Source organism: Talpa europaea (assembly GCF_964194135.1).
Source record: "Talpa europaea genome assembly, chromosome: 3".
NCBI classification, from domain to species: domain Eukaryota; kingdom Metazoa; phylum Chordata; class Mammalia; order Eulipotyphla; family Talpidae; genus Talpa; species Talpa europaea.
In genome coordinates, this window is record NC_140069.1 from 91,670,019 (window position 1) to 91,691,853 (window position 21,835).

The window sequence follows — 21,835 nt, forward strand, 5'->3', positions numbered from 1 at the left end:
ACCGGATGGTCTCACTCATAGCAGGAATCTAGAAAACTTAAATAAGGGACCAGGGAAATGAACAACTATAAGAAAGTGAAAATCAAAATCAACAAAAAACTATGAACCAGAGACACTTTTTGGGGGGTGGGGGGCGGGAGGGGAGGGATTGGGGTCAGAATGGGGGGGTTGCAACTGTATGAGGAATATAAAAATAAAATTTATTATTTAAAAAAAAAAGAAAGTAGCCATTCTTTTCACAAGGGAAATACTAAAATTATCAAATGATCTAATTTTAAAATGAGCACATCATTTCTACATTATACCACAAATTTGACAAATTTATTCAAATAGCTAGATGAGCTACAAATTAAAAAGAGCTAAATAAACTCCATCTTCCACTTAGTTTATATGTTGCCTCTAATCTTAAATTAGGAAATAAGCAAGAAGAAAACTAAAATTTGCTGTAAACAAATCTGAGTAGCTTAGTGAAGAGTTCATAATAATCATAAAGAATAATAATCACAAAGAAATCATGTTCATATAATCATAAAGAAATCATGTGCTAGATTAACTTTTTTTTTTAAGATTTATTTATTTATTTATTTATACAAGCACTGGGTAGAGTCAGAAGCGCGGGAGGGTGAGAGAATTCACCAGAGCCAGAGCAGGGAGCAGAACAGACTGATGAAATACACTGCTGAGGGGAGCAGCAGGCGGCAGGAGAGGTCTGCGCGCCATGTGGGACCCTCACTCGGTGGCTGGGGATCGAACCCGCACTGCAGAGGCTGCAGGTAGCTTCACAACCCAGCGCTTGTAAGCATAAATAAATAAATAAATCTTAAAAAAAAAAAAAATACACACACATATAAAAGATGAAGCTATGTTAAATATGTAAAGAAAAAGCATACAAGATGATATTTGAGGAAGATTATCCTTATTACCTCATTAATAAGCATATTATAAACCAAGAATACCAATTAGAAGCATAAAGTATTAATTTTACTAAATAAAACATAAACATAAATACTAACCTGAGAAAACAAGTGGCCCAACAATTTTGTCTTTTTTTAATCTCTGGAATACTAACCGGAAAATCTGGCTAATACCTCAAATAAACGACATGGATCTAACGGTACCATCTTCAGCTAATTTCTGTAGTCTTATACATACACAGATTCACCACGTACTCTGGATTGCTGCTGACATTGTTTAGCGTTAAAGGTCCAATAGTAGAAATAGCTTTACATGCTATTTCAGTGTTACTACACTTTACAGTGTTGAGCTTCAAAAAATTAAAATGCCAATGTCTTTATACTTTGTGTTATAATGTATCAAAATTAGCATAAAATAAACCTATTGTGAATGGGTATTAAGATACAGTTGAGGGTTTAATTGGTTGTTTCTTCTATTTCTGCTTTTCTTCTTACTTAATTTACTGTTTTTGATGTTTTGTTTGACTAATGTGTCATATAGTGAATTTAGTTAGTTCTATAAGAAAAGACACAGATGCACATACTGGACACAACCTTGAGGGCATTACGAAAAATAAACTAGTTACCATGGAGAGCTTCAACAAACCAAAGTGTGCCTTACACTCAGGAAAATAAATGATGTTCAGTTGTATTCTGTTTGGCACTTGTGGTTACACAAAAAATGATTAAATTATATTCCTCAGGAAACAGGAAGAAGTAGATACATGAAATACATGAAAAATCCCTATTGTCCTTGTTTAATTAAGAATATAGATCAACTTTTTTTTTTTTTTGGCCTTCTTTCATTGTTATTCGTCGCTCTGAGGTTCTGGCTTTAGGACTCCTTGTAGTATTTTTTGGAGTGGGGGTTTAGTTGCAATGAAATTCCGGAGTTTCTGTTTGTCTGGGAAGGTCCATATTCTTTCTTCAAAGAGGAAGGAGAGCTTTGCGGGATAGAGTATTCTTGGTTGGCATCTGTTTTCTTGGAGTCTGTTGACTATGTCCCTCCACTCTCTCCTTGCCCGTAGTGTTTCTTCGGAGAAGTCTGATGTCAGCCTGATTGGTTTTCCTTTGAATGTTATCTGTTTCTTCCCTCTTGCCAGCTTCATTATTTTTTCCTTGTCCTGGATTCTTGGGAGCTTTACTATTATGTGTCTTGCTGTATTTTTCCTTTCGTCGTGGAAGTTTGGTGTTCTTCTTGCTTCTTGTATATCAATTTTCAGCTCCTTCTTCACATTTGGGAAGTTCTCTTCAATTATCTCTTTGAATATTAAGTTATTAAAAGAATAAATAAATAAAATCAAAGGAAAGACAAACACAATGGCAAATACAGATGTTAACATATCAATATTAACTCTAAATGTAAATGGACTAAACTCTTCAATAAAAAGACACAGAGTTGCAGCCTGGATTAAGAAACAAAACCCAACCTTTTGCTGTCTCCAGGAAACACATTTAGCTACAAAAGATAAAAATAGGCTCAAAGTTAAAGGATGGAAAACAATCCTACAAGCAAATGGACCAAAAAAGAAAGCAGGAACAGCTATACTTATATCAGATAAAACAGATTTCAAACTCAAAAAGATAAAAAGAGACCCCAATGGTCACTACATTATGATCAAGGGGACAATACTTCAAGAAGAAATAACACTCATTAACATATACTCACCAAACGAAGGAGCACCAAAATATATCAGACAACTGTTGTCCTCTCTGAAAACAGACATCAGAGAAAACACATACGTAGTGGGAGACTTCAACACACCACTATCAACAATGGATAGATCAACAAGACAAAAAATAAGTAAAGAAACCAAAGCTCTAAATAAAGACCTAGAGCAATTGGGCTTAACAGACATCTATAGAACACTAAACCCCAAAAAAATGGAGTACACATTTTTCTCAAGCGCACACGGATCATTCTCCAGGATCGATCACATACTGGGGCACAAGACAAACATCAACAGATACACCAAGATTGAAATCATATCAACCATCTTTTCTGACCATGAAGGCATCAAACTAGAAATAAACCATAAAAAGAAGGCAAGGAACTTTCCTACCTCATGGAGATTAAAAACCACACTACTGGAAGACCATTGGACTAATGAGGAGATCAAAGAAGAAATTAAAAAATTTTTTGAATTGAACGACAAGGAGGACACCAATATCCTAAATGTATGGGATGCAGCAAAAGCAGTAATAAGAGGAAAATATATAGCAATAGAAGCTCACATCAAGAAACAAGAAAGAACGCAAAGAAACAACCTAATCTCGAAGCTCAAAGATCTAGAAAAAGAACAACAAAAAAACCCCAAAACCAGTAGAAGAAAAGAAATAATAAAAACCAAAGCAGAAATAAATGAAATTGAAACTAAAAAAACAATCCAAAAGATCAATGAAACCAAGAGCTGGTTCTTTGAAAAAATCAATAAAATAGACAAACCCCTAGCCAGGCTCACAAAGGAAAAAAGGGAGAAAGCACAAATAAACAGGATCATCAATGAAAGAGGAGAAATCACAACGGACACAGCAGAAATCAAAAGAATAATCAGTAACTACTATGAACAGTTATATGGAAACAAGTTTAACAATCTAGAGGAGATGGACAAATTCCTACAACTCTACAATCACCCAAAGCTAGATAAAGAAGAAATAGAACACCTAAACAGACCAATTACAATTAGCGAAATTGAAATGGTAATCAAAAACCTCCCCAAAAACAAAAGCCCAGGACCTGATGGATTTACAAATGAATTCTACCAAACATTCAGAGACGAATTAGTGCCTATCCTTCACAAACTCTTCCAAAAAATTGAGAAGGAAGGGACAATACCAAACACGTTCTATGAAGCCAACATTACACTAATACCAAAACCGAACAAGGACAACACAAAAAAGGAAAACTACAGGCCAATCTCCCTAATGAACACTGATGCAAAAATCCTCAATAAAATTTTAGCTATCAGAATCCAACAATGTATCCATAAGATAATTCACCACGACCAAGTTGGATTCATTCCAGGGGCACAAGGATGGTTTAACATCCGAAAATCAATCAACGTTATCCAACACATCAACAAAAAGAAATATAAAAACCATATGATAATATCAATAGATGCTGAGAAAGCTTTCGACAAAGTGCAACACCCATTCATGATAAAAGCCCTTGAAATTCTTGGGATACAAGGAACATACCTCAACATCATAAAGGCCATCTATGACAAGCCAACAGCCAGTATCATTCTCAATGGTGAAAAGCTGAAAGCAATTCCATTAAGATCTGGAACAAGACAAGGATGTCCACTCTCACCATTGCTTTTCAATATAATACTGGAAGTCCTAGCCAGGGCAATAAGACAAGAGAAAGACATCCAAGGAATCCAAATAGGAAAAGAAGAAGTCAAACTATCACTATTTGCAGACGATATGATATTATACATAGAGAACCCCAAAAACTCCACAGAAAAGCTAATTCAACTCATCAATCAGTTCAGTAAAGTGGCAGGATACAAAATCAACACGCAAAAGTCAGTAGCCTTCCTATACACAAACAATAAATCTGAAGAAGAAGAAATCAAAAAGACCATCCCTTTTGTTATTGAAACAAAAAAAATCAAATATTTGGGAATAAATCTAACAAAAGAGGTAAAGGACCTATACAAAGAAAACTATAAAACACTGTTAAAAGAAATAGAAGAAGACACAAAGAAATGGAGAGACATCCCCTGCTCATGGATTGGAAGAATAAACATTATTAAAATGGCCATCCTTCCAAAAGCAATATACAGATTCAATGCTATTCCAATCAAAATTTCAATGTCATTCTTCAAAGAAATAGAACAATTATTGATGAAATTCATATGGAATCACAAAAAACCCCGAATAGCCAAAGCTCTCCTGAAAAAAAAAGAAGGGAATGGAGGCATCAGACTCCCAGACTTCAAACTATACTACAAAGCCATAATCATCAAAACCGCATGGTATTGGAACAAGAACAGACATACAGACCAATGGAATCGAATAGAAAATCCAGAAATAAACCCACAGGTTTATGGTCAACTAATCTTTGACAAAGGAGCAAAGACTATGCATTGGAGCAAAGAAAGTTTGTTCAATAAATGGTGCTGGGAAAACTGGGTCGCTACATGCAAAAGAATGAAGCTTGACCACCACCTCACACCATACACAAAAATCAACTCAAAATGGATTAAAGAACTAGACATAAGACCTGAAACCATAAAATATATAGAAGGAAATATAGGCGAAACACTACGTGATTTGCACATCAAAGACATCTTTACAGACACATCACCCAAAGCTGTGATAGTGAAGGCAAAGATAAACAGCTGGGACTATATCAAATTAAAGAGCTTTTGCACAGCAAAAGAGACAATAACAAAAACAAAGAGAAACCCCACCAACTGGGAGAACATTTTTGCACCCAACACTAATGATAAAGGACTGATCACAAAAATCTGCAAAGAGCTGATGAGACTCAACAACAACAAAGAAAATAATCCAGTCAAAAAATGGGCAGAAGAGCTTAAAAGAAACTTCTCTGAAGAGGAAATGCAAATGGCCAACAGGCATATGAAAAAATGTTCAACATCACTTGTCATCAGGGAAATGCAAATCAAAACTACCATGAGATACCATCTTACACCAGTGAGAATGGCACATATTAAAAAAACTAGCAACAACAAATGTTGGCGAGGGTGTGGAGAAAAAGGAACTCTTCTGCACTGTTGGTGGGAGTGCAAACTGGTCCAACCACTGTGGAAAGCTGTGTGGAGATTTCTGGACCTACTAAACATAGAGCTTCCATATGACCCAGCAATTCCACTCCTAGGTATTTACCCAAAGGACACAGAAACATCAATTCCAAAGAACACCTGCACCCCTATGTTTATAGCAGCACTGTTTACAATAGCTAAGCTTTGGAAACAACCCAAATGCCCAAAAATAGATGACTGGATCAAGAAGATGTGGTACATATATACCATGGAATATTACTCAGCATTCAAAAAAGATAAACACATGCAATTTGCTGCAACATGGATGGCGCTGGAAGGGATCATGCTCAGCGAAATAAGCCAAAAAGAAAAAGAAAAATACCGGATGGTCTCACTCATAGCAGGAATCTAGAAAACTTAAATAAGGGACCAGGAAAATGAATAACTATAAGAAAGTGAAAATCAAAATCAACAAAAAACTATGAACCAGAGACACTTTTAGGGGGGCGGGGGCGGGAGGGGAGGGATTGGGGTCAGAATGGGGGGCTGCAATTGTATGGGGAATATAACAATAAAATTTATAAAAAAAAAAAAATAATAAAAATAAAAAAAAAAAAATCCAAAAAAAAAAAAAAAAAAAAAAAAAAGAATATAGATCAGATTTTTTAGGAGGCCCATTTCTTTTATAACAAGAATGAAAACTGGGTTGGATACTCATGTATTTTTAGGGGTGTATGATATATGAAAACAAAAATACTAAGTGTTCTGTAGAATTTTACTGTTAAGAAGTATCAGTCAACATACTCTTTTTATAGAGGTAAGTTAGGCCACTGCTAGTCTTCTAGCACTTCATTTTGCTTGGGACAAAATATAAATATCAGCATCAACAGCAGCAAGCTTAATATAGCCTACAAGGCCACATGTAGACCTGTCTCCATCTCTGGCCTCAACTTCTGCCCCTCTTCCTCTGCTCTAATCATTCACTCCAATCCCAGAAGCCAATAATTTCAGCCCCTCCCCACCCACCACAAAGAAAGCTCTGCTCATTGACCTCCAATTCCAATCTAAATCATTTTCCATGAACCCTTGATAGGAATACAGCTTACTTTTTCCTTAGAATAATACCACAATTTGAAATTAAACATCTTTTGTAATTGTTTACTGTTTTATCCCCAACTGGATAGTATACTCCTTGAGGACAGAGAACCATACTTGCTTAGTTCAACTCCCTATATGCATTGACTAAATCTTCATAGGCATTTACTCTTTGGTATATAAATAACTTAAAAAACTAATGAAAAAAGGATCACATCTTCCTACTTATATATTGCTTACTACACTCAGCAGTATGTATCATGAACATTTTCCAGCATTTGTTGAGTTCTTACTACACTGACTACATCTAGTGAGCTCTATCTCGGATGTAGGAAGGGTCTGTGAAATACTTCAAACTCCTGAGGAAATCAAGGAAGGAATGTTGCAAGCTGGTTAACAAAATCTTGAAATTTAAGTTTGTGTGAAATGTACCATATGTATGGAGGGTGGAGAAGGTGTCCCTTACCCAGTTAGCTCCTTACTGTAATTTTTTTTAGCCACCTCTTCCATGTAGTTGGTGTGTATCATTACATTAACATTTAGAAATTTAGTTCACCCCTAAGGTATGCCACAAAACCTAGTGCAGATAATTACAATAAGCATAACCAATCTCTTCTCTTAGTTTCAATGAGAAACAATTTTTTTCTTTTCACACCAATAAAACAATCCTCCCATTGTGTATTGAGCCTTCCACACCCACACAGATCTGCCCTACAGTGCCTGGATTTAAATAGCAGTGACATCATCCTTTTTACATGTTCTTTTCAAAGTGAGTCAAAAGTTCTGAGAAGTAAAAATGTGAGACTACATGACATTTTATGTTTGTCTATAAGTTTTGAGCTAACAAGTACCACAAGATAAATTTTCCCATATGAGGGGAGAGAAAATTTACATAAAACTAGCTAATTCCTTTCCCAAAGAGACAGTTTCTTTCTGACCTTAGATATAAACATTCTATAAAACTATAAAATGTCACTTTTTTCCTTTCATGTCACCATTTTATAGAAGAATATTAAAAAGTAAAATAACATTGAATTAACTGCACTTAGTCAATAATTATTAATCATTATTTTAGGCAAATCTTTACAAGGTTTCCCTGTTTTTATTCATAAATGAGGGGGGAAATCATAGTGTTATTTGAAAGGATTAAAGTACACAGCATTATCCCTTGTACACAGAAAGCATTGCGTATTCTTAATGTTGTAGCTGTTTATGAGTTAAAACATTCTGATAAGTCCTTGTGTGATCTGGTAGTTCTTAGGCAAATTTAGAAGTCAGGAAAGTAGAAATGAATGACATCTGTTTCCAAGGTCAACTAAGATTCTCTGAATAAATTTAAAAGGACATCCAAAGTTCAGTTTTACAAATTCTACATTAAGTCCTAGTTTTAAAAAAAAAAATCCAATATATCTCCTGAAAAGAGGATATTACAATTAGCAAGTGCTCAAGAAACACTGGGGTTTCTGTCTTTTGAACAAGTATACATTTCTTGGCTTTGTTAGATGAATCAAATTCTTAATTTCAAGTCCAGTCTAATTTTTTTCTAAATTCTAAAGTTATTATTTATGGTTACAAATAAGCTACTTAAGAGAAATCTAAATGCTTAAAAATAAAAAATACCAACCAGAATGCACACAGGAAATAAAGGAGAAGTCATTGTGGAAAAGTGATTGTTTTATTAACTGAATCTCTGCAGATCCCTTCATAAAAATACAGTGCAAGGATTTCAAAATCAAAAGATTATACATAAAATCTAGCACAAAACCAAAACAGTATTAGAGGGTAGAGATATACAGCAAGCTATGAAGACCTATACAATTCAATAAACTATGGAGTGGGAGGAGAAGCCAAAAAATAAAATCATCATCAGATTCTCTCTGGTTGCTTAACAGGCAATTCTGGAAACAGCAGCAGACAGTAGGAGAAGCTTTGGTAGACTCCAACTCAAAGTCGGAAAAAAACAAACCACATGAAGAGTCCCACTCTGCTGGGGTATTTTTCTTCGTGCATTATCTACTGTATTTATTCACTTTCATATTCTTTCTAATTTAGCCTTTATTTCTGAAAAAAAACTTTTTTCAATTTTCCTTTCAAACTATTTTTTTCAATTTTTCTGTTATATTTATCTTGTTTGCTTTTTTACACTTTAAACTTGTATTGTTCTGTCATTTTCAAAAAGTCTTTTAGTTTATTATTTAATGTTGGGGTGCAGTTATCTGTTGTTGTGAATGTCTCTGATATGCCTTTAGGGGTCACATGGGAAAGGGACCAGTTAAGAGGACATATTATCAGTTATTACATTGAATCTGAGATCATCTTAATGTCCCTGCTCTGTCACTTCATAGCAAAGCTAACAAAGAAATTTAGACAACCACCTGTACCCCACTTCTCTCACCTGGAAAACAAGGATAACAGAAACAATTTCAGAAGGTTGTTAAGAGCAAATGCTGGTACAATAGAGGTGCTAAAAATTGATGGCTATTATTATTGCTGTTTTTGTTATTTTTATTAGTGTTATTATGTGAGGGGTCATCTCAGACATGGCAAGAAATTTGTGTATTAATTTAGGAACAATAAAAAGCCAAGGAACAAATTTGAGTGGGAGTAACATAAGGTACACAATTTAGAAAAACCAATATAACTGCTACATGATAGACATGAGTAGGGAAAAACTGGAATCTGGAGGTTAGTTAGCAGATGGTTGCAATAATACAGATAAGCATTGAGGTACATAAGATAGTGGCAATGGTGACAGAGAGTCACACTTGAGCTATTCTGAGAGACAGAATCAGAATATAACGTTTCTGGCTTTGGGAGTAAGATAAGAAAAAGAGACAAACACCATACCAGGTTTTAGTAACTAGGTAAACAATATGTGTTGTCAAGAGACTAGCTGTAGTAGATGGAAGAGGGACTGGCTGGAATGAAGGTTTGTGATTGTTAAATAATACTGACATTCACATTTCATGTTCCTAGAGGCTTCTGATTGAGTAGACAGCTCTAAAACCAGGATAGTGAATACCAAGACATAGGCTATAGAAACATTTTTGTGTCTAGCAAATAGAAGATATACACATCTATCAGTATTCTTTTTTTTAAAGAAATCAACTTACATGTGTATGTGAGCCTAAAAATTATAAACAAAATCCAGCAAATGAAGCTTGCAAGAGTAAGCCAAAAACAAACAAAAATAATAATCAGAAAAATAAGATATTACAAAATCCATGGAACAAGATTCCTTCAAGAAGAAAGTATTAGACAAGAAAGTCAATGCTATAAAATAAATCAAGGTAAGAACTCACAGGCCTCTTAAGGATTTTTTCATAGGGGGATCACTGGAATCTCACTGTAAGCAGTTCTTATGGAAGATTGGGGAAGAAGTCAAAATGCAACAGAACAGGAATGAGAAGGCAAATTATTCTAAAGAAGCATGGATTAAGGGTAACTTGTGTTGATAAGATTTTTTGTTTGTTTTGTTCTAATGAAAGGAACTTGAATATGATAGAATACTGATGAGAGAGGTAGAAAAGAGGGAAAAAACTTAATAAGAAGATGGCTATAGATGCAAGAATCTTTAGCAGTTTCGTGCCAGGAAGATAGGGATGTTCCCACTGGGAAGTGATTACTTATGTATAAAAACTAAGAGTGGAGGGGCCTCGCCTGGTGGCGCAGCGGTTGAGCGCTGGGCTGTGAAGCTGCCCGCAGCCTTTGCAGTGCCGGTTCGAACCCCGGCTGCTCCCCGGCCACTGGACGAGGGTCCCACATGGTGCGCAGACCTCTCCTGCTGCCCGCTGCACCCCTCAGCAGTGTACTTCGGTCCCTTGCCTGCTCTGCTCCCCGCTCTGGCTCTGGTGAATTCTCTCACCCTGCTGCGCTTCTGACTATACCCATTGCTTGTATACGTAAATAAATAAAAATTTAAATTAAAAAATTAAAAAAAAAACAACTAAGAGTGGAGGTAAAGATGGTAGGATTAGACCAGTGTCATTGGAAAGTGATTCTCTCACTCCTCCAGGAGCTTTTAGCAATGTCTGAAGACATATTGGGTTGCTACAAAGAGAGCCTGGGAGTGATACTGGCATCTAGTGAGTATAGGCCAAGTGAGTTGGTAAATAGCATACAATGTTCAGGACAGCCCCTTGCAACAAAAAAATTATCTACTTCCAAATGCCAATAGTATTAAGATTAAGAAATGCATGGCCCACCTTAAAAAGACCAGAAACACTAAGTGTTGGTAAGGACAAGGAGAAAAAAGGAACATTTATACAATGTCGGTATGAATGATGGTTCAGTCTTTATGAAAACAGTATAGCGATTTCTCAAAAAAATTAAAAATAGATCTACTATATGATTCAGGAATTCCATTCATGGTTATCTATCTGAAGAATGCAAAAACACTAATTCAAAGGAAGATATGCACACCTAAGTTCACTGCAGCACAATTTACAATAGCCAAATTTAAAAAAAAACCTAAGTGCCCAGTGGACAGAGGAGTGGATTAAGATGTGGGGTGTGTACATGTGAGTGTGTGTGTGTGTGTGTGTGTACACATACATGCATACACAAAATGGAACACTACTCAGCTATTAAAAAAAAAAGTTGAAACCTTTCATTTGCAACAACATGGGCAAAACTGAAGGGTATTATGCTAAGCAAAATATGTTAGCAACAGAAAGACAAATATCAGATGATTTCATTCAAAGGTGGAATACAGAGGAATAAAACAAAGAAATTGACAAAACTAAACCAAAACAGACCCTAGAAATGTGACTGCACAACTGAGGCTACAAGGAGAGGCTAGAGTGAAAACAAAGCTGGTAGAAGGAGAATTTAACATAACAAAAGTTTATGTTACAGTGATACATGTGCCTGGGTGAGTGGTGTGGTGATACACTTCTGAAGGAGATGTCATATACACTGTTGTAAATTAATGTTACCTCAATAATAATAATTAGAATTAAACTAAATTAAATGTTTTAAAAAGTTAAACATGTAATTGCCATATAACCCAGCAATTCCATGCAGGACTTGTAAGCACAGATGCAAACAGATAAATTACACACCAGTATTCAAAAGAATAGGAAAATTAAGTTTTATATCTCTTAAGGAAGTTATCTTCATATTATAATGAAAACCTGAGGCAATCAAATACAGTTTATCAAATTCTGTCTCTGAATACTTACATCTAATTCACTTTTCAGTGTTTTTTCAAGGAGTCCACCTACATGTTCATCTTCTTTTGTGTCCACAACTACACAAACGTGTTGTGAAATTTTCTCTGAAATTAAAAAAAAAATGTATGTTTCAAACAAAACATGGAACAGAGACCAATATGCTGAAATCTAAGCCTACTGCTGTTCATAACTCTTGAACAAGAACAAGGTGGTTTTGATTTCAGGTCAAGTGAAGTGACTTGGACTACACTCTGAGATGTCCTGGATTCTTTTTACCATCCATTTCAATAAACATATGCGTTGAACGCTTTGCTTAGGAGTAGATGAAAGTAACAATAAAAGTAATTAAGGGAGGAAGAGATACAAAAATCAATGCAATCAATGCACTGATGTAGAAGAATTTGGGCATAAACTTAACTATGATAAGAGATAAGTACCTGAAAACCATGGAATTCTGACTCAGTGGTGAACTGTAAAGTGAGTGACTCAGTGTAGCAAGGTTATGGAGGTTCTACTTTGTTTTGGACACCAGGGTGCCCCCCAAAATTTTAAATCAGAATGTAATTGTTATATAAGCAGTAACTTTTATAAACAGTTAATTCTAGCTTTTGCATTGGGAAATTAAATGCTAAGAAAAATTTGGACTTTGTCATGGCCTACCAAAATTCCAGTTACATGTTCCAATACTTCTCACAAAAAACAAATTATAAAAGTTAATATTGAAATACAGGCACCACAATGATTCAAGCAATTTATAAAATATACAAAGAATGATTTTCAAAGCAAAAAATATGCCTATTTTCCCTTTCATGTTTCATCATATCTTTATATAATTGCAAGCTCTATCAAATATTAATCAATAATAATGAAATACAAAATGAAGCAACTCAAAACCTACCCAGCATTCATCTTATGCTGTAATTCAGCTGTTTTAAAGCAGAATCTTTATTTGTCATCTTTAGATTGCTACTGATATTGTAAAATACATTTCTACCAAAGCAACCAAGGTTTAGACAGAAATGACATTTCAAAATAGCAAGCCTTCTAATACAAACATGAAATACTCTTCATTGACTGCGGTCATTTAATCTTTCAACTTTTTAATATTTTCCAGTATAGAATGCTTTTAGAGTTTGTTAGATTTATTCCAAAATAAGTGTTGTTGTTATTGTAAAATTGATATATTTAGTTTCATTTTCTATTTGTTGTTGATATACAAAGCTCATATAGTTCTGTACTCTGTAAACTTGTGAAATTCATTCATGAATTCTAGTGGTTTATGAAATTTCACATTCATCAAAGACATATTGATTGTGATAAAACCGTATTTCCTGGCTTGCAATCCCTAATGTTTTAATATGATATTGCAAATCTTAGAATTTTGACTCTAAGTTAATGAGAACATTTAGTGTGTAATTTTATTTTCTTATAAAGTCTTTGTTAGATTTTCATTTAGTGGTTATACTGTAATCTTTTTGTATTTTCTGGAAAAGTTTTTAAGATTAATGTTATTTCCTCTTTTGTGGTTTTGTAGAAATCACTAGTAGAAGTCAACTGCCTTTGTCTTAGGGTTTCAGATTCATTATCACTAATGGATAAGCAACTTCTCATAGTTAGTTTGCCTAGGAATGTTTATTTCACCTACATTTTCAAGTCTTTTGAGTCTATTGACTTCAAAGTTTGCTGTGGACTGAATGTGTCCCCCCTAAATTCACATTGACGCTCTAACCTCCAAAGTGATGGTAACAGGAACAGGTTTGTGGGAGGGAATTCAGTTTAGATGAGGTCATAAGGGCAAAGCTAGCATCATGAGATTATGCTCCTATAAAAATGAAATGATACCAGAGCTCTCCTCTCAGACATATGAGGATTCAGCAAGAAGATGGCCTTCAAATTGAAATTGAATCGCTGAGCAACTTCATCTTTGATTTCCCAGCTTCAGCAACTGAGAAATTTCTTTGTTTAAACTTATAATCTGATATTTTTATGAAGCAGCCCAAGCTAACCAAGTTGTTCACATGATCTCACTTCCAAATCTGTAGGATCTGCATAGATGTCCCATTTTAATTTCCAGTACTAACTGAGCCTTTCCGTATCATCCTCAACCCTCTTGCAAAGGTTTTATCTACTTTATAACATTTTCAAAGAAGTGACTTCTTGATTCTCGCTTGTATGCTTTCTAGTTCATGAACTTCTAAGATTTTCAATTTTGTTTTTCTTTCTGTGATCTTTGGTTTAGTTCACTGTTATTTTCTAATTTCTTGGGAAAAATTCTTATATTGTTGACCTTCTGTTTTTCCTTTATTCTAACATATACATTTAGAGCTCTAAAGTTTTCTCTAATACAAGCTCAAACCTCATTCTGATATCTTCATTGAGCTTAAGTTATTCCAATTGCAATTTCAAACATTTCATGTTCTCTCAACTTACACATTTTCTGTTTTCCATTGTGATTTCCATTTGACTCATGGATAATAAATAATTCTATTATTTTCATTAGTTTGCTACTGTTGCACAAAAAATTACCATGAATTTAGCAGCTTAAAATACCATTCACTGATTAATTCACAATTCTATTCACATTTTTCAAGTACATATGCTTACAAAGCTAATCTACAAGATTCTTGCCTGTATTTTTTTAAAGTTGTAAAAGCCATTCTAATATTCAAGCAAATGAAAACCTCTGCTTCCTCACTGCACTGGTTTTCTATAATGTGGAGGTATATAAATGATTTTTATCTTGTAAAAATATATGAATTGCCTCCTACAGCTGTTTAATTTCCCAAAATTTTTTTTGGATCTAACTCTGAAGGGATAATTTTGTAGCTTTCTCTAGTCTCCCAACTACAGCAACTAGAAAATAGTACATTTACTGGGAAGGAATTGATTTTCCTTTGATATTTGTAGTGTGAAAACTATTAGAGAAACACGACCCCCCCCCCAACTCCTACTCTATTCAACATGGCACACTACTGATTACAATTTGGCCATTTCTTGCCCAATATAGTAAAGGCAACATGAAGAAGAAAATGCAATATTTATTATTTACAGGTATAAGGCAAATATAAGTTTGTCAATATTATCGATGCAAATGTAATTTTTAGAAATTTTACTGAATAAATTTTATTCAATTCAATAGCTGAAAAGATTCTAAAAATGATATATTCATAGTCTGGCAGTATTTTACCTCATATACTATGAAGAGATTAAAATCAATTTCCATGTAAAGTCAGATTTTACATAAGGGATTTATAAATCTGACTAAAAGGCAGGCGGGAGATATGGAGATACTAAAGCACTGTACATTATGGGATTTTAACATGGAATAAATGAATTAATAGCTTAACTAAGTGTAGAGGGTTTACAGCAAGCAAATCCCCCAGTAAATGTTGACAGAATATAAATTTTCACCTCCTCTACTCAATATACAACCCATTTGAAATCCAAACAGACCCTAGTCATCTTAAAAGCATTTGATAAACAATTCATATCAACTTTGTCCCACTTAGTCTTTCTGGGTTTCAAATTTTCACCAAATATGCAGTAGTTACATGTAATTATGGAATGGAATAATGGGATAATGGAACTGAGTAATAATTTTATGTTTTTGTCACTCAATTCCTTTAAAATTAAAATGAACAGTTCCTAGTTATGGCCATTCTTATCTTAGTCTATCCACTAGATCTAGACTGAAGCAACTTATGTAACTTCTATTAATAATTCCAAAACCCTGCACAATCTTAACAGAAAATATGAATGTAATTAACATCTTCATCAAAAATAGGCCACAGCAATGACTGTACTTATGCTATGCAGTGGAAGGCTAAAATGACAAAAAATATAGCAATAGGAGCAAGATTCAAATAAATTGAACCTCCCCAATTCCAGAGCTATTCTAATATCGCTATATTTACAGACAGTGGGGTAAAATACACAGAAGGTTTTAGAGATTAAAAAAAAAAGTAAATATATGGGCAAAACTGTATAATCATCTTACTTCACAGAATCAGAAAAACACACTAATATGAAACCTGATCTTGTTCTCTCCCCCCAAAAAAGACAAAGATAAGTTAGAAAAAAAATAGATGAATGGACTTTAAATTATACTTGAACTATGAACATTAGCCAGAGTTTTAGATTGCATACTACCATTTCAAAAATAACTTTAAGGGTCTCCCTAATGACCTAGGGGTTAAGTCTCAGCGCTACCACCACAAAGGTGCACCACAGAAGCCTGAGTTATATCCACTGGCCAGGGCGCCAACCCACATGGCACAGCAGTCCTCTCCTGCCTCACTTGCTGCTCCCCTCAGCAGTGTATTTCAGTAGATCTGCCTGTTCTGTTCCCCACTCTGTCTCTGGTGATTCCTCTCACTCCCCCACACCTCTGGCCTGTACTCCAGTTCTTGTATGTATACATAATAAAATCTTTTAAAAAGAAAAAATTAGTTTTTAAAAATCATCCTAAAAGAGCACAATTGGCATATGATAAATATATTGTTATCTAAACCAATAGGGTAGATCCTTCCCTAAAAATTTTTAACATGTTCTCTGGTCCATAGTAAACTTCAATCTTATGAAGTATTGAAGTGTCCTATAACTCTGTGATTTAACAGAAAAAAATCAAACTGGAACATGACTTGACATTTGTAAGTTAGTATTAAAAGCTACATATTCAGTTGATACCTCCTCCACATGCACGAACTTCTAAATAATCAATAATCAGTAATTATGTTAAGAAATAATGGGCAACTTGATTTTCCTTTAACAACTGAAAGGATTAATTTCTTGTGACAACTTGACTGGCCCATGGCATATGCCCAAATATTTGGCCAAACATTCTAGTGTTTCTGTGTCGGTTATTTTTAGATGGGATTAACAAATAGGTAGACTAAACAAGGTGCACACCCTATTTGGATGGGTTTTATGCACTCAGACAAAGACCTGAGTAGAAGAAAGGTTCACTTTCTGCCTATCACTTGTGATAATTCCTTTGAGGTTAATCTATTTTGTATATCAACCATCCATATTTTTTTTATTTCTGAGTTGCAGTCCATGCCATGAAAAATATCCAGTTTTCTTTTGATTAGTGTATGCACAGTATATATTTTTATATTCATTTACTTTTAACCTACCAAATTTATTATTTTGGAAATGAGTTCATATAGGCAGCATATAAATTGGGTCATGTTTTTTTTAATTTAATATATTTATATATATTCTACATCATTCTTTATTTTTGTACAATGTGTGCTTTTTCCCAGGTGTAGTCCCTATAAAATTCCCACCACCAATTCACCTGTGCTCCATCATCATGGTCCCTTGTATTTGTTGAATCATGTGAGTTTTTTGTAGATCTTTATGATCAGTCCCTTATCAGTTGTATGGAGTGCAAAGGTTTTCTCAAATTGGGTCATGCTTTAATATCCAAAATGAAAATCTTCATCTTTTAATTCATATGCTGAAACCATTTAAATGTATACCATTGATGTGTTTGGATTTAAGTCAATTATATTTTATCTTCTCCCTGTTCTATGTTCCTGTTTTTCCTTCTCTCCTTTTGATTTAAACTTCAATTTTATATTTGGTTGCAATTTATCTTATGTTTCACTGTATCTTTGTATAGGTTTGTTTGCTCTAGGGATTTCAATATACATATTTAGCCTTTTAAAAATTATATAGAATGAAGGTTTTGCTACATCAAGTATAATATAGAAACCTGCACCTGTAGAGGTTTTTACCCTTCTGCCCTCACTTTGCAGTTGTCTTTGACACTGTAGCCTTCCCATACATGGAAATTCTCTGTATAAAGTACAGAGAATTATATGACCCCATTCTATTTGCCAATTGTATTGTTATTCCTTAAATTCTCATGTTCCAAGATTCCTTTTGGTATCATTTCCTTTCCATTGGAGACCTTCCTTTAGATATTCTTTTGAAGTACATCTTCTGGCAATGAATTCTCTTTGGTTTCCTTTATCCAAGATGGTATTTATTTCACCTCCATTCTGGAAGGATACTTTTTTTTGCTGGATATAGAATGCCAAGTTAATAGTGTATGCTTTGAGTACTTTAAAGAACTCATTCTACATTGTTCTGATCTCCATGCTCTCTAATAAGAAATCCACTTATTGAAATTATTGCTCCCTTATAAAAAATGCTTCACTCCTTTTTATCTACTTTTGATTATATTTGTCTTTAGTCCTTGACAGTCTGATTATCAAATGTTTAAGTAAGGTTTTCATTGGGGTTATGCCAGAGTTACCTGAGAATATTGAACCTTTAGATTTATTTCTTTCACCAAATTTGGGGACTTTTTATCTCTACTTTTTCAATATTTTTTTTCCTTCTGAAGTTCAATATTTTTTTTCCTTCTTAAGTTCAGGTGACATATTACTTTCCTATAGGTGATGAGCACTATTAATTTTTCTTTCCAATCTTTTCATTCTGTAATTCAGACTGAAAAAATTTTTAGTGATGAGTGCTTAATTTCACTGGCACTTTCTGTCATCTCCATTCTGTTATTAAGCCCATTCAGTAAGGGGTATTTTTTGGTTATTCTATGCTTTCAATTTTAAATTTCCACTTGGCTCTATTTTACATTTTCAATAAAGCCTTTGCTAAGACTTTCCATCTTTCATTTCAAGAATATTTCCCCTTGCAGCAGCACTTTCTAAAATCAGTGTTTTAAAGTATTTTGTATGTAATTTCAACATATGTGTCATCCTGTCACCATGGTATCTATTAGTTGGCCTTTTCCATGTAAGTTTAGATTTTCCCTATTTTTCTTATGCTAAATCATTGTGGATCTTATGCATTTGGAGTAATAGCCTCTCTCACCACAATTTCTTCTGAACTTTCCATTTCCTGAATCAATATCTTTTCACTTCATTCCTTTTCGGAAAACTGGGGCTTTATTTATCCTCACTTCCCTACACATTTTGTATGACTGCACCTATGTCCAAAGTGAAGCAACAGGAGGACAGAAACTAAAAACAAGAAAAGTAACAGGGTACACCTCAACTCCTGAAACTCCAGGAACTCCACTTAAAGAGGAATGTTCACAGCTCTCAGAATTTTATGTTCCCTGGGTCTCTATTATTGCCACTTTTGCTACCACTACTGACATAAGATTGCTTGGGGATTGAAGTGATAGTGGAAGGGGCCTCCAGAAAGGGAGGATAACTTCACTCTCCTTGAACATTACAGGATCCCTTTACTGCTCCTCTGGCAAGAATATACTTCTGTATTGGGGCATTGGCTGTATTGGGACCAAGTGAGAATACAGCATGAGAACAAACTGGCAAAAATTGCTGCCAGTAAGGTAGAATTTCACATTTTGGCCTTATTAATCCATCTGCTATCAATTACTTCAAATTCTCAAATAGTTGTTCTATCTATTCTGTTCAGGTATTATAGTTCCCTTCATTTCCTTCCTTAATGGTACAAATAACATTACTTCCTGGAAACATAATAAAAATGAAGTATCCCTGTTACATGCCTCCCTAGTCATACATGATTATAATGTGGATTGCATCCACATACAGAACAATGTCATCCATTTTATGTCAAAGGGTGGGGGCCATGTAAACCTTTAAATTTCAAAATCAAATTCACCCTCTCATTTGTATACTCACATTAAATAGGTATGAGTTAAGAATGTTTTCCAAAAGAGTCCTAAAATCAGATGCTTAGAGACTTAAAACTTAACATCCTGTAAACTGGTTCACTGGCCCACGATATGCTGTAGAAGACATTACATTTACTCTCAGATAACATAACCAATGAAGCATTCATTGAAACAGTGTGGACAGTTTCTCAGAAGCTTCTTACATAGGACCCTTCAAAGTCCTCTATGTACTAACAGCTCCAAGTGGAGGAAGTACAAGAAGACACGGATGTTCTTATATGCAATGGATATTCTGCTGCTTCTGCTTATTTCCTTGTCCTTCAAGGAGTTGGAAGTGGCAGAGAAGCAAGAAAATAAGCAGAATTCCAACTATCTTCCCTGGAAGGTGCATTATAGAATTCCTACCATGATATCTTGATTGTCAAAGTTCTGAACTGATCACAACTTCTCTGTCAAAGTCTCTTGAAATTCTCTCAAATTTCAAGTACCATGGAATTTTTTTCAGGATTTTCAAGCCCCTAATTTAACATTCTTTGCAACTCAAAATATATCAATCAATAGTTAGGACACATGGCTTAAACAAGTTATAGTCAAGTAAGTGTATTTTTTGACAAATGTTTAATTCCAATGTTATTTTAACTGAAGGGCTTCATAGGCAATAGGAAGCGTAATGCATAAATCTTAATTTTTATGAGTAAAGTCAAAATTCAATTTGTATTATACTCATCTTTTTAAAGTTCCTCTTATTTTCCTTAAATGATGCAGCTCTGAGCACACATAAAATATATCATCTTCTTTTAAAGGTTAGAAAATAGATGCAGTTTCATTTCAACAAACATTTGATGTAAAATTTCCAATATGTACTCTTTTCCATAGTAAAGGAATATCTAAATCTATGCTTCAATCAATTAATCAACACTAGGGACACATGACTGCTAAGGATGGTGTTGGTATTTTACAAGAAATTTTCAGTTACAATAGAGGAGAGACAAATCTAAATACTAGATTAGTTCCACAAGCAAATCAGCAAGAAAAATCTGTTTAAGTCAGCCTTCAATTTTCTTAGCAACATCTAACACATGATATTTTCTGTCAGGTCTAGCTATCTACTATACTGACCTCTTGAATCAAAGTTTTAGTATTCTTGGACAAATAAGAAACAACTATCAAATATTAGAAGAAGTAATTTCCAGAAGATATTTCAAGCCCCAATGTCTTCAAGGTGAGGGCTGTTACCTTCCACTTTTCTGTTGAGTTCCTTGAATTAAATGAGTCTATTTTCTGTCTCACATGATTTAAAACTAGCATTAAACAGATCCACCATCCTTGAGCTTTGAAGTTCTGATCTCAGTTTCATCTATATAGATGCCTAAGTTCTAAACAACTAGAAAGATGACGCTATTAGAACAGAAAGAGAGAGAACAGCTATGAATAAAGGAAAAGCAGCCAATAAGATATGACTATAGAACAAATGGACAACAGGGGTAATAAATAAAAACTTGCAAGAAAACTGTACACACCCACATTGAAAGGTCAAAGTGGTCCTCTGAGAAGCTATTGTTGATTCTGCATGTTTCAACTGGAGGGTACGTAGGCAGATATTTTTTAAAAGATGTTTTATATCAGATCTTAACCACATTTTTAAATGAGTCACTGACTACAGGATGAAATTTCCTACCTTACAACTAAAAGTAACAGACATGTGACATCTTGTCTCTTGTACATGTTTTTACGTGCAAGCATATTACTGTTTTCCAAGTAAATTATGCAGTATCTTTTTTCCTTTTTCAAGCTCAAATAATTTCTTCTGAGTTATTTGAAAGAAAGACATTTGAAGGAAAGACAATTTTCTAAGGCTAATAACCCAACAGGATATTTGCAAAACATTTGTATTATTGTTTTGTACATAAACATGATGCTTAGAGTTTATGCTGTGTCACATTTTTCTACCTATCTCAGAGTAAAGTATAACTTGCTGACTTTTGTCTGTTATCAAGTCTTTTTTTAACTAACTGCTTCACACCTCACTGTGACCTTAGTTTTGGAACTTGACAGATTCGCTTGCCTATTCTTGAATTATTATTTCACTAATGACAAATTAAGGAAATTATAGACGTACACAAAGAAGTGAACCATACTTTCTCTAATCTTGTCCCAAATATTTAACTTTCCTATTTATTTTTTTAAATAAAACTCTGAGGAAACCAAACTGTTATTAAATCACATTGCAGCTTTCCTTTGCTTACT

At 34.2% G+C, this 21,835-nt stretch overlaps 1 protein-coding gene across 3 annotated transcripts in view; it reads right to left on the reverse strand.

Moving 5' to 3' along the window:
* Positions 1-21,835, reverse strand: part of CRPPA (CDP-L-ribitol pyrophosphorylase A) — a gene marked incomplete at both ends in the record, with an annotated part of 256,119 nt that overhangs the window by 134,643 nt on the left and 99,641 nt on the right. For all 3 annotated transcript variants that reach the window (XM_084230762.1, XM_084230761.1, XM_084230760.1), the window contains one exon: positions 11,968-12,062. In XM_084230762.1, the coding sequence (XP_084086888.1) occupies positions 11,968-12,062 (95 nt within the window). The remainder of the gene's footprint in view (positions 1-11,967; positions 12,063-21,835) is intronic.